The 14,063-nt window shown below is 42.2% G+C and overlaps 1 protein-coding gene across 6 annotated transcripts in view; it reads right to left on the bottom strand.

Annotated features, from left to right (window-relative positions):
• Positions 1–2,217: 2,217 nt before the first annotated feature.
• Positions 2,218–14,063, bottom strand: part of atp2b3b (ATPase plasma membrane Ca2+ transporting 3b) — a 135,112-nt gene continuing 123,266 nt past the window's right edge. For 3 of the 6 annotated variants that reach the window (XM_015342800.2, XM_015342792.2, XM_015342810.2), the window contains one exon: positions 2,218–7,354. In XM_015342800.2, the coding sequence (XP_015198286.1) occupies positions 6,941–7,354 (414 nt within the window). In that variant the 3' untranslated portion in view covers positions 2,218–6,940. The remainder of the gene's footprint in view (positions 7,355–14,063) is intronic. The other 3 variants (XM_015342828.2, XM_015342819.2, XM_015342836.2) reach the window with 1 other exon arrangement.

Raw genomic sequence — 14,063 nt, forward strand, 5'->3', positions numbered from 1 at the left:
TAGACATCCATCAATTACCACACAGTCAGAAGAAATATGTCATATTTTGTGGGGGTGCTGATCGGACCTGAAACATAGTACATTCCTGCCCCTCATTCATGTCCTGAAATTCAGAAGAAGGACATATAAGCTTTGTCAAGTGAGAAAGAGTCTTGGTTGCTGTCTTCTTCCAATACCCTGTGTTCATTGCAGACATTAGCTTAGTGGGAGTAATAATAACAACAACAACAACAACAATAATAATAATAATAATAATAATAATAATACTAATAATAATAATAATAATAAATAAATAAATAAATAAATAAATAAATAACTCCTTACACTTACAGTATATAGCACTCTTCTGGACATTCCACTCAAAGTGCTGTACAGGTAATGGGGATCCCCTCCACCACCAATGTGATGATGCGACGGTATAGTCATAGTCAAAGTGTGCCAGTCTGTTCACACATCAGCTTTCAGTAGGGAGGAGAACAGAGTGATGAAGCCAGTTCAGAGATGGGGATAATTAGGAGGCCATGAATGGTAAAGGCCTGGGGGACATTTGGTTAGGATTCAGGGGTAACACCTGTACTCTTTTCAAGAGATTCCCTGGGATTTTTAATGACCACAGTGTCAGGACCTCAGGTTTACGTCTCATCCAAAGGATGGCGCATTTGTTACAATATAGTGTCCCCATCACTATACTGGGGCATTAGGACCCACACAGACCGCAGGGTGAGTGCCCCTTGCTGGCTCCAATAACACCTCTTCCAGCAGCACCCTTAGTTTTTCTCAGGAGGTCTCCCATCCAGGTACTTGGCAGGCTCATACCCGCTGAGCTTCAGTGGGTTGTCAGTTTTGAATTGCAGGATGATGTGGCTGCTGGCAATAATGAGTATAATGAAACATATTGTTTGGGATTTTGGGGATTAAGAGGGTACTGTAAGCAATTGAAGGATTTCAGATGATGATAATTATTTTGATTGCTAGAGGAATAAAAACTGTAATTATATAATATACCTTTTTTGTGCTTGTCTGTGGGTACACTGGTGGCTCTGCAGGATATACTGTAAGCAGGGAGAAGAGTCCTAGAACCTTAAAATTACTAGGTTTCATATCTACAGGACTCTGCATGGCGGTCACTATTATACTATTACCTAATGAACCACTTTTACTGTTTTTCAAATTTTGCATTTGAGGGTTTTTAGGGCTAAGTGTCAAGTACTTTTATAGAAAGGCACAATTCTAGCCTCTTTAAGCTTGATATTTATTTTGGAGGCTCTGAGAACAAACACTTATCTGAGCTAGTTTAGCTGGATTATCTGTGTATGAGGAATTTTTAACAATGATTTCACTCATTAATGCACAGGGTGTGTCTAGGCCTCTGCCAAGTATAATTCCACTGGTGGCAGAGTGGGATTATTCCCTCTGGGGAAATATGGTAATGCCACATTGAATAGACCTTAAAAAAGGTAGTACATGAGTTGCCAAACACGGTCAAACTCACCACGCTTCTTAAGTGGAAATCCCTTCAGAGGCCTACGATACATAAATGCTCCAGTCATTGCAAATGAGTTGTTGTCATGGGCAGAACTCCACAGAAGAGCATTGCTGCCACCAAGAGAGATCAAATTTACATGATGGTAAATTCTCACAAAACGATGCGATAATTATCATTATAATTTCACTGTACCGGACCATCTACATTCCGTTATGTCATCACAGCCCTTAGAAGCTACCATATATGGCTCAACTGCATCTTTCACTTTAGTGTTCATATAATAGGAATGTCAAACGCTGCAGAATTTGTAAAGACTTGCTTTCAATTGGCTTTACCTATAATAAATTGTTTTACTTTTTAACTAGTGAACAGAATCATTATAAGCATACGGACATTCACCCGTGTCCTTAAGACTACAGATGAAGAAGCATTGTGATAATTTACTGAATGTGGCACTTTCATACACTCAAATTCTGATTTCATATCGTACACAATGTACTATCACGCAATTGTCATGTACAGTAAATACTGTTAGTGTTAGTTATCACGTACATATGTGATACAAGTGAGATTGTCTTGGTAGATGCATTGCGCTCGGTATTGATCAGGTAAAAGGGTGAAAAATGGTTAGTTTAAAAAAAAACAAAAATAATAAATAAATAAAATTCATGTAATGCCCGAGGATAGAACAGTGACACAAGCGAGTTTAAAAAATGACACGCAACAACACACACTTATCAAAGTTATTATTGTAGAATACTTTGATATTTTGTTTTTTATACAGACAAAAAGTGTTGACTTAATTCCCAGTAAATTCTCGTAGATTCCCATACAGCTTAGTCTACAGTATACAGGTGTGTTCGTTCATCATATATAGATTCTTTATTTTTCTCTTAAGTAACAGGCAGGTAATTTTTATATATTTAATAATCTGAAGATAGTTTTGTTTCTTTTTTTTTTCTTTTCGTAGCGCGGTTCAATACAATAGAATATGCTCCGGAAAATGCGCAATTTTTTTCCCTTCAGCGTAAACAGCGCTGTCGGCAAACAAAAAATAAATAAAATAAATAATTATAATCATAATGTACAAGCGGTTGGATTTTTTTTGTTCATTTTTTCTTTACAAAAAAAGAGAGCCAGAGAGATAGGACAGGAGGAGAAAGAGGAAGTAACATTGAAACAGAATATGCAATTTTAAAAAATAAATGAAAAGTTGCACATGTGTACATTTGGCAAAATATACAGCAATGGTGAAGCAATTTTTAAATATATTATATATTTTCACATTGTGTATTTTTTCTTTCTTCCTCTTGTGAAATTATCTACAACATAGAATGAAAAGAAGCCCAAGAATGGAATATTATACCTTTTTTCCATTTTTGTATTGAATAGCTTATTAAAATTGAAACACGGCAACTAACTGTTTTGCTGTTGAATTCTTCTGCAAGGCAAGTCTGTTTTGAACTTGGCTGTGTAAACGTTGTAGGTGGAGGTAGAGAGGAGGGAAGTGGTTAATCTGAAATCGAGTTAAACATCAGAAAGCTATCTGCCCAAAACGGATGACTTTGTTGACTGCTTTGGTCTATTCTAAACAGAAGTGTTGAACTCCAGTTTAACACCCAAAAGGGAAAATGCGCACACATATCACATATTTATATATTAAATGGCTTATTAAACTCTGAGCCAGTACACTAAAAGAGACGTCAAGAACCAACTAGATCTCAGATTGCCGTCGTAGACTGGAGTTTAACACCTGTGCTTTAAACAAACGGCTCGGAAACCCTGATGTTTTCCCCCCAGGAATGACCAGAGTATAGGCAAGATGTCTCAAATGTGGAATCAGGGAAAATAAAATGATTTCATTTTTTGAAGTAACTCTGTGCTTGAAGAAAAAAAAATGCATTGTAAGTTGTTAATAATAATGTGTCTTATCTTTAAACAGCGAATATGATATCCAATACCTGCTCAGATACGTCTTGAACCAATAGACCCGAGTTACAACCAAAGCTTGAATACAGTGGGTTGTGTGAACATATATGTAAGTTTCTGTAATAGAGAACACCGACACCATGTAACTGAGTCTAGTTTCCAGTGTATTCTGCTGGAACACCAGGAGAATGCCACTGACTTCAACTACAGTGAAGAGCAAGCCCCCTCGTCATAAAATTTGCCTTTGGTAATTTTCTTTGCTCCAACCCACCTTCTTTTTCTTCACTTTGAAAATGAACACAAAAAAAAAAACACCTCAAAAACGATTGTCTTGGATGTGGACGAGAAAGCCGTGCTCTTCCAAGGAAATCGAAAAAAACGATTTCTCCATAAAAGTCACCCCCTGATTCTCTTGATTCGCAATAATAAATGGAATTGTACTATTGCCGTCTCCCACGGTCACATGGTTCAGTCTGGAACTCGAGGTACAATGCGCTGAGTTCCTGATGTGCCCCCCCTGGTGAGGAGCACGTGCACCTGTGTGCGTTCGGCAGCTTTCTGATGGACGACAACCCACTTGTCCATTAGACCCATTTCCTGCATGCTTGTTGTAGCAAATAAGGCTCTATTTTGATATCATGAACAGTTAAAGCCACAGCTTTGGCAGTATTACAACATTCTGCTGCTTCCGATTCCGATTTTTGGCAAAACTCTTTGTTTGGAATAATGTTACTGAAACCCACAGAGCCCAAAACATGCAAGGCAATGCGAGGAGGATAATGTTGATTCCAAGCAACATGGAGAGCACTAGGAAGTGAAGCAAATTTTGAACTCTTGGTGAAATTACATGCCAACATATAAACATTGATCTACATAGTTCTTCTGATAATATAACAGTTCTGGAATATTTAACCCCAGGTGCGTCCCTTTTCATCATGACCACCTCAAGAAGCACATGAGAGTACGGAAAGGCCTTTTACCCACGGCCATTTTTCATTCATCTGACTTCCCATCACACAGCTTACTCTTTTGTAACAGAGGAAATGCATAAGAGGATATTTACGTATCATATAAAACTCATTAACTGCGGACATTATGATTTAAATATAAAGGTCAAATCACCTATGCTTCTGTTGCTTTACAATGACTCTTTGATAATTCAGCATGATTTCACATCACAAAAATGAGAGCATTCATTTGCAATGGTAATATTTTTCACAATTTGTCACCACCCTTACATGTCTTGGGGCATAGCAGATGAGTTATAACAATGTATTTGTGAGGGACCTATCATATCAAGTTGATATGTTAAGTTGATTTTGCAAAATCGCCAGGAGTTTATCAGTCTAGTAATCAGTTCCATTCACTCCTCTATGTACCTCCACTGTGTTGTAACATTTTAGGTATCACTCTGTGTAAAACGTTTGTACGGTATGTTCAGAAACACATGATGTACAATCTTTGCAAATCAATGGACAGAACTGACTAATCCTCTTTCTGAAATACTGATCTGGATCTTATTGCACCCCTCTTCCCAATTTAAGCGCCAATCAGAATATTATTTTCCGCACATGTCTTTCGCTGCTTGCAAACGTGTTGTGAGCCACTTGAAAATCAAAATGGAGAGCCCGAGTGAATGGAATGATTGTTGAGTGAAGGGATTTTCACCGAGCTGGGATTTCTGTAGCCCTTAAGGCAGGAGTGACCCTGGTGGCATCCTCTTGTATTCAGTTCAGCTGGACTTTCACTTGCCTCTCATTGAACGGATAATTTAAAGGATATGGGTTTGGTCATTGTTCTACTCCTAAAACAATGACATTCTCAAGCTACTTTAGCTTTTGTCTAAGTAAAACAATAGCTCTGGCACTTCCAGAACTGACGGCAATTTATAAAGGCCTAATCAATGAAATAATCATCAGCCTGGATGCAGCAAGAACGTGGAATCGGGAAACATTGCTTTTTAAAATCTAGGCTGCCTAAATATGGCTTAAGAAGACAACCATTAGAAGAATGGTTGTCCTTCTTGGGGCTCCAGTTGGTTACTGGCACTATTGATTAATGAATAAAATAAATATCAGTATTAGATTCTTTTTAGTGTTCAAATCTGGGGCACCACTGCAGACACCTAGGCTGAAGTTGTCCGGGGTGTTAATGGTGGGCGTTTGGCACAAGATAAGCCAATAACAAAGGGTTTTGGCTGGTGACAAATGCATGGATTTTGGTAGTAAAATGCTCTGCTAGAGGTTGTGCTTCACAAATACATTCATATCCATTTTAAACCTCCCACGACGAAACACACACTGTTTTACTGGGCTCGCTGACCAGCCTTGCTCCCGTTGGATGATGGCATTGGTGGACACAGACAGCAAAGTCATCCATTTGAAATTAGCACCTAGCAACATCGCACCGCCTCCCCTTGCCACCCCCTCCACTTAAAAAACAAGAACGATTGAAATGACAACTAAATGAGCAAACCTGTTCCCACCCGTGCGAAAAGCCCACAGGCTGTTCGAGGTTGTTCCGAGTAGTTACGTCTCATGTTATTTTTCGCGGACGCACACGTCTGTCTGCGTTTAGTGTATCCTATTTCGTTTTGTTCGGTTGTTTTGTGTTTTTTTTTCCTTTTTTTCTTTTTTTTTTCTTATTCCGGGACATACACGACGACACACGCACACACACACACAGAAAAAGAGAGAGAAAGATACAGAGTTGAGGAAATTAAAAAAAAAAATCGAATCAAATAAAAAAAAATGAAAGGAGGTAAAGCAATCGACCAAACGGACGAACACAGGTATCAAATAAATACAGTAATAAATAAATACAGAAATAAAGCAAATCGATAAAGCATTAGTAATTGCAATATAGTTGTAGTAGTAGTAATAGTAGTAATAATAATCAGAACCATAATAATAATGTTAATAATAATAACAACATCAATAAAAAGCGGAATGAATCGACCCCCTTTGTCCCCCCTGTGAGTCTATCCTTATTTCCTGGGACAACAAGGAAGTCAAAAGTACACCATAGATCACAGTCCGCGGATTTACCTCCTAGTCCGGCATTTTTTTTGCTTTCCCAGTCTCATTTGCCATCACAGAAAAAAAATGTCCCTCGGCAGGCTGAGTGGGGAGGATCCTGGGGGGGGGAGAGTGGGGGTGGGGGGAGGGTCGGGGTGCAGGTGTCGAGGCAGGTGGGGGGTGGGGGTGTCGATGGCGAGGAGTCCCTCCTGCTGCCGTTGAGAGAGAGAGAGAGAGAGGGGGGAGGGAGGGAGCGCGCAAGACAGAAAAAACCAATGGCGGTGGCCATGGCGACGACAACGATGACCACGACGACGACGACGACGAGGAGAGCGAGCTGTTGTTTCCACCTTCCAATGTCTTGGTTTGGTTCCGCTGCCCCCCCCCCACAGGCCCGACTGCCCTCCCCCCACCCCTCACCGCCACCCCCGCTCCTTCTGAAAAGTCTTCATCTGCAGTTTCGCCAGGCGCTCGAGCGGCAGGCCCTAACCCCCCCACCGTCCCCATGTTATAGAGACGTCTCCACGCTGTGCAGGGGGCTCCCGGGACTGGAGGAGGTGGTCGACTTGCTGGCGTCTGTGGGGGTCAGGTAGATGCCGCTGTCGATGGCGTTGTTGTTCCTGTTGGGGGAGGCGGGGAGGCTGTACTGGCGGTAGGGGCGCGGAGGGTGACGGGAGTGGGGGTGCGTGGGCGCGGGCGCGGGCGGGGGCTGCGGCGGGCGGAGGACGAGCTGGATGTGGTTGTGCTTGGAGGCCAGTTCCGACTCCTCGTCGATGTCGGTGTCGTCGATCAGGGGGATGTTGTGGATGTAGTCGTTGATGATGAACTCGGGATGGGCCATAAAGTTGTGGATGGAGTTCCTGGACTCCGGCTTCTCGAGCCCGTCGTACAGGGAGCTACGGAAGGCCTTCACCACTCGGATCTGCAGGGAGATGGGGCGAGAAGATAGGGGAAGAGTGGGAAGGGAGGAGATAGGGGAGGTGGGAAAGGTTTAGTTGGGGCATTTTTAGACTCTGTGAATGACCTGCAAAGCACGGATGTGCACGCTCCCAAGATCAGGTCACAACAGCCGGACAACATTGTGGAACAAAGCGCTGTCTGGAATGGTACTGAGGAAGAAAGTCCCAATTAGACCTTATCAGAACAGTATGGTAGCATAGTAACACTGTACGTAACCTTTTCAGCTTTGGCGTTTATCATTTGGACTATAGCACTCTAGCTCAGGGCTGTCCAAGGTCTGCAGATACTCCAGATCACTTTAGAACTGCAGTATGATCATCTCCCAGACTGTGATTTTTTGTGAAAACGCTGAGAATTCACGTAAACTGACCCAGTCACTCTCTCAAAATAGACTTTTACTATCAATGAGGGCTTTGTTGAGTGACAATTTGAACAAAGTCTGTGGTTCATTTGCAGTTTGGAGGACACTCATCAAAGCTTCAGCTCATAGCCTTCAAACGGAAATGCATGTGGATACTCATCGTTAGGGAAGGTCTAACTATGGGGTATTTTCCTTCTGCTCAATTTTTCTTTAATGTTTGCAAGTACTGTTTGGCACAGTAATGGCCCACTGACAAAAGAAGACTGTCATTTTAATTTTCTTGAGGTTTCATTTAAGAATCTAGAGGACAATCTCTAAAGGAAAATCTACATTGAGTTATGGAACTCTGTATAACTTGAGCCCAAATGTTAATGTTTATACTATATCTATGATCCATAACCATGATTCACTTAGTTAGAGATGATCAGAGCCAATCACGTCTTTTTTCTGTTGAACAGAGTTGAAATTATAAACCTGAATTTAAATTAAGGTTAGATAAAGGCACACCCAGCTGCCCTTTCTCAAACTCCGAATCCTTTTGTCAGCTGACGTACTGTGATGATGTCGGAGGAATCCAGATTCGAAAGGGCCCTTTTCTTCCCAGTCACACCTCCTCGTGACCTGATCTTCCGAGTTCTCACAGAAGGAGAGGGAAAGCAATCAGGAACGAATGGAAAAAACGACCAAAAGAACCCAAACAAAACCAACCAACCAACCAAACAAACAAACAAACAAACAAACGAACAGAACAGTCATGAAAACTAACCCAAAGGAAAGGGCACGACTTTTGTCAGTTCACCACAAAGGAACGACAGAGACGAGACGGTGTACATTCAAGGAGCTCAGGGGGAGGGGGGGAACTCAGGAGGGCAAATGTCAACACTGAACGGCCGATACATGATCACTCCATATGTATATATATACACACATACATATATTAAAGAAAAAAAGGAATTGTGCGAGTTAGAATCTGCGACACAATGCTAGAAAAAAGAAGCAAAAAGGACACACACGGAATGAGGTATTGACTGTCCCGCCCCAGCTTTAGGACCTGAAAGTGCGACATGGTCGTGAGGAGTCGCACAAAGTGTCAGAAACACCCATTGTCCACTTGTGTGGGGTTGATGGAGGCAGACGCAGAACAGAAGAGGAAGCTATCAAAGCAATGAGAGGACAGGCCTCTCATCTGGTTTCACTGTGCAATCATTCTGGCATGCGACAGCAAGCAGTCAGAGTGCAGAGAACAGAAAGAGAAGAAGCAAAACCGATCAACTCAAAGGCAGATTGTTAGCGGTGCTGCTGAGTCAGCGTGGAAAGGAAAAGAAACCACAGAGCGAGCTTCTGCTAATGGGCTTTCTTCAACTCACAACTTTATCACCAGCGAGAACAATAAAACCAAACATGAAAGAAAATCCAGTACAGCAGGAAAAAACAGTGGCAAGTGACTATGGTTTTGGGGCTTTTCCCAGTTAACGGTATGTCTGGGAGTTCCATCTACATGTCAGCTGAAGTGAACCCATGTTAGGATATTGTCATGTGCAATTGAGGCTCTGGGCTCTCACTGTGAGCCACAACATGGGAAATACACCACACCTCTTCACTTTAATGCTACTGTCTTCTCAAGTCAGTTTCATTTTTTTAATGCCTGTGTCTGGTGTGGTAGCAGGCAGTCAAACGCGTTAGGTTTTAAGCGTATGGCAAAAGTGCAGATCTGCCTCGGCATTCAGAGTGATATGCCCTGTCCTTACATGGCTTTGTTGTTAACTCACTTCCAGGGCTAACTGAAGGACAGCCTGTGTAACTTTACATTTGGCAGCGTGAAAGCCCCGCCGTCTTTAAAACGAGCCGGCGTAGAAGCAGTGAATAACTGACGGAGCGGGAGTGGAAGTGGAAACATTCGATAGAGCTCGAGTATAACGCCCATCCAGGAAGTGGGCGGCGACGTTTACCAGCTGAAAGAGCAAAGACAGGAAGTGGCCGCCGCCCGTGGATCGAATCGGACTCTTAAACAGCTGACGCCCCTGAATTAAACTTGCCCTCTTCACAGTGGGTCGCCCCAGAGCTTGCAGTAGAGGAGAGTCGAAAAGCGCTTTGTGGTCTACCCTAAGAACATGGACAGCCCCAAAAAATGGCAGCTGGTGAGCAGTGCTCAGAGAGCAGGGAGCAAACTGAGAAGAAAACCAGGAAACGAAAAGGGCTGGAAATACAGTGGGGTTTAAGGCACTAGCCCTGCATGTAGTATTGTTTTTTCCTTTGTTTTGTCTTTTAAGTCCTCACAACACATTCGGAGTCTTTTTAATTAAAAAAAAAGGCAGTAGCACTGTCCTTCCAAACGTCTGATTCCTTTTACACTTTCCTAAAAAAAAAGGAAATAAAGGGAGCCCCAAAACAACACCTGCAATTTCCTGTCCCCAGCAGGAAAGGGACTAACAGAAAAGCCCCAAACTGCCCCACAAAACAAAAAAAAGACAGAAAGAAATGGCCCAAAATCAAGCACTGAGTGAGTTATGAGGAAAGAAACATGCACCCGTGCTCAGTTGCAAATGAGAGAAGCATGTGTAAAAGTTGATGGAGGTTTTTGGAGGGTTCAAAAGAGAAAGAGGGGAAAAAAGAAAGAGGGGCCTCCCACGCCTTGCTGGTGCCTCGTTTTTAATTTGTGCACATACAAGCTTCATGCTGTAAAGATAAATCAACACATATATACAAATGCATGTATATATAAACAGAAATCATAAAGTTCCAAATAAAACATTCTGCAGCAATGGTGCTTTCTGCCTTTTGCTCTTGAGCAGTCTCCCTCACCCCCCTCCCCTGAACCCCTGAACCCCATTAACCGCAAAGGAAAAGAAGCCAATGAGCCCAAAGAAATCAAATTGGAACACAAGCAAACAGGAGGAACAGGTCAAGCTTTTGGCTGTGCGCTCATTTGTTTTTCCAAAGAGCCTGTTTGTCACAACAAGAAAGCTTCATGCATTCTTCTTCTTTTCTTTTCTTTTTGGGTGCTGTAAACATTCGAGTATAACGCCCGTGGTTGTAATGTGATCTGCAAAAACCTGGATGCGAAAATCAGGTACTTTTTGGGGGGTGGGGGGGGTTCTCTCTTTTAGTGTGTTTGTTTTGCATTGTTTGTTTCCTTTTTTTGGGAACGCCAAATCGCCTCGGCCTCTCCTCAGTCCCGGGCCTTTTCAGGAAGAAGCTTGATGGAAAAACTAAATTAAAAAAATAAATTAACCCTTCACACTGCGCCGCCCCCCCCAAAACAAAACACATACACACACGTACTTCTTGCCCCATTCCTCTCCCCCTGCCAGCCTTCTCCCCCTCCAAAAATGGAAACAAAAAAAAAACAGAACAAAACTGGCTCCATAAAAAGCACCAAAACAGAAGAAGGAAGAAGCAGGAGGAAGAGGCAGGGCAGTGGTTAGAGACGGCTGCGATGGAAAAGCAGTGTTAATGACCTCCCACTCCTCATTCCCAAGTTAATCCACTTTCTAACGCTTTCTTCCAGCTTCGACAGCCGGAAGTCTGCCCACAACCTGCCCGAGTGGGAGGAAACAAAAACCTGGAACATGGAGACGGAGGTGAGGAGGAACTAGAAGAGCTAGGGGGAGAAAGCCGACAGGGAGTCTTGGGATCTCTTGACCCAAACCCTGGTCCTTGACTGCCTTCCTGCCATCTCTCCTGCTCTCCATCGCTAGATGTATCTTCAAGAATCGAGCTATGAAATAATACCACTGCGTTTGGATCAGCGTTACTAAGCCAGCCTGAAAAGGTAATGCCAAGTGCAGTGTTTGGGCTAAAATTCTGTTTGCGGAGCTTGGACCAGATGTCCGAATGGAATTTATCTGTCTGATGGTATTTGAAAGTGGCAGGAGATGTCAAGGCCCAATGCCAGAAGTGCCAGCCTCAAGGTGATGCCTGCTGTATCTCCATACAGTACCTATCTACTGTATGCCCATGACACCTAAGAAAGAAAACCAAGAGCATCCAGGGAGCTAATCCAAATTACAGCACCAGTCATCAGAAAAAAAAAGATCAGCCTGTTCCTAGGATAAGAAGGTTTTTCCCAATTTCTTTCCATCTCCATGTACTCACTGTGTGGGGAAGTTGCGTTCTTGTAGAGCGGTACTTTAGAAATACCTTCCATGAATATATAACTCAAATAATACCAGACAAGAATGCTGCTTCCCATGCAATAATGCAGTCAGGTCAACCAAAATCCATGAACAACCTAATATGTCTCCAGTTTCATTACAATTTAGGATGGTAGGTTATTATTTGCTTTCCATTTTGGACAACTGGGACCGATATTTTGTTTCTCTATAGCACTAATTGTTTTTCCCTTGAATGTTATATCAGTAACTAATATTAAACACATTAACTTTCTTTTTCTTCTTATCTGAACCTTACTTTCTCCAAACACTATAAAACATAATCATGTAGGGCACACTGTAGTCCCTAACTGAAAGCTAAAAACAGACAAACTACTGTATCTTGCTATCAAAGTTGGTGGATCAGGAATGCTGTACTTAAAAATTAAAACTTTGGGAGGAAACAGACAATCAGCTATTTAAGACAAACTATAATTGGATTCTGTCCAGCTTTAGTGCAATGAGCTACAGTGTACACTGCAGCAGAAAAAAACAAACATGAGAGATGGTAAATAAAAACAATACTGTGCAAATTAAGACAGACATTTCCCAGCCTAACCCTGATCCAGCCCCACTGCACATGTAATAATTTATCCCATTCAAAACTTCAGCCAATGGGGCAAATGTGAAGGGCAGGAAGAAACGTGTACCTTAACAATGAAGGGATGAAAACAGCTGTCGTCAAGACAACGGGGGGAAGGAAGAGGGCAAAATAAATAATTCCAAAGCCGGTCAAGACGACAGACAGAACTGACAGTCGTGAAAATAAGGAGAAAAACGAGGGTGAGAATGGAAGGAAGAAATTAAATCAAGGGTGTCGTTGGTCCTTCCTGGCGGGTCAATGGTGTTGAACATGGAATAAAGATAATAAGAAATAAAAACACAAAAAGATTTCCTCAGTCAAAGAGCCGGGCTTTCAAATACCTATACAGAGACAAAGGATTTCTCTTAAAAGAAAACTCAATTCCAGGCTACACCTTTGTCATTATTACCAAGCGAGTACTAAAATCTTTTACTAAAACTGAGTACAAGCAGCGACATTGAAACAAACTCTCCAGTTTATGAAAGTTTTGTGACATCCAGCTTTCCTCTCCTAGTACCACTTGTGAGGTGCCCCATGGTTTGAAATGAAGTCTGAAGTCCTCCTGTCAAGAGCACCACATTTGGTGAACTTGTGAAAACCAAACAGGTCTCCAACATAACTGGGGTAATATCTCTCAGCTGAAGCTGAAACTGAAACGACTGCCTGAAATTTAAACTCCCTTGCGAGGTGCTCGAGCTGCACAACCCCGTACATGGAAGAGGAAAAACTCTACAAAGAGAAAGAGAAAGGAGGAAGGGAGAGAAAGGCAGATCGATACAGAGATTAGGACAGAGGATGACATCTGCTGGGATGAAAAAAGAAAACAAAGAAACTTCCTGTTCCTAATCCCAAGAGATTGCCGAGAGCTCAACATCCACACTGAAAAGGAAAAGGTTGATGAAGTACATCCTCTTCATTCATGTAAATTCAAGTACTGTCACAACCGTTGGGGCTTATACTCGAAAGCTTACAGACGCATCTCTCGTGCACACAGCAAGGGCGAGAGAATCACACCGCAGATACACTGGGAACATCCGATTTGACTTTTCCATTTTTTTTTAACATCTTTGTTCTTGCTTTTTTTTCCCGTTTTCAGCCACAGTACAATCAGAAACAAATGGAAAATGCAATTGAGATAAACAGCGAAAAAAGAAACCAAAGAGATCCCACCATATTCCCTCAAATGAAAGAGAACTTCGCATGGCCCACAAGTGAATAAGAGAACTGGGAGATTTTTGGCCTTTGATGGTTTTTTTAAACCCCCTTAATCTTCAGGGTAGCATAAACCCAGAAGGACACAGACTAGGAACTTGTCTGATTCGTTGTTGTCATTAGGAACAATTTCCCTGTTAAGTTTCTGGCTTCATATACGTTTCTCAGCATCAGCGACATGCTTTAATATTCACACACTTTCTGTTCAGTCTGAATTGGTGCTGGAAGCTCATTACTACAAAAATAAGAGTGCAAGCATCATCACTCTGCTGAGGACTTTTTGGATGCGCGTTCTTGTCAGCAAAACCTCTTTTCTTCATTATCCAAAATAACATGATTCTTTTTCCAGCACCACGGGAGAAAT

This window comes from Lepisosteus oculatus, chromosome 2 (genome assembly GCF_040954835.1).
Source record: "Lepisosteus oculatus isolate fLepOcu1 chromosome 2, fLepOcu1.hap2, whole genome shotgun sequence".
Lineage (NCBI taxonomy): Eukaryota > Metazoa > Chordata > Actinopteri > Semionotiformes > Lepisosteidae > Lepisosteus > Lepisosteus oculatus.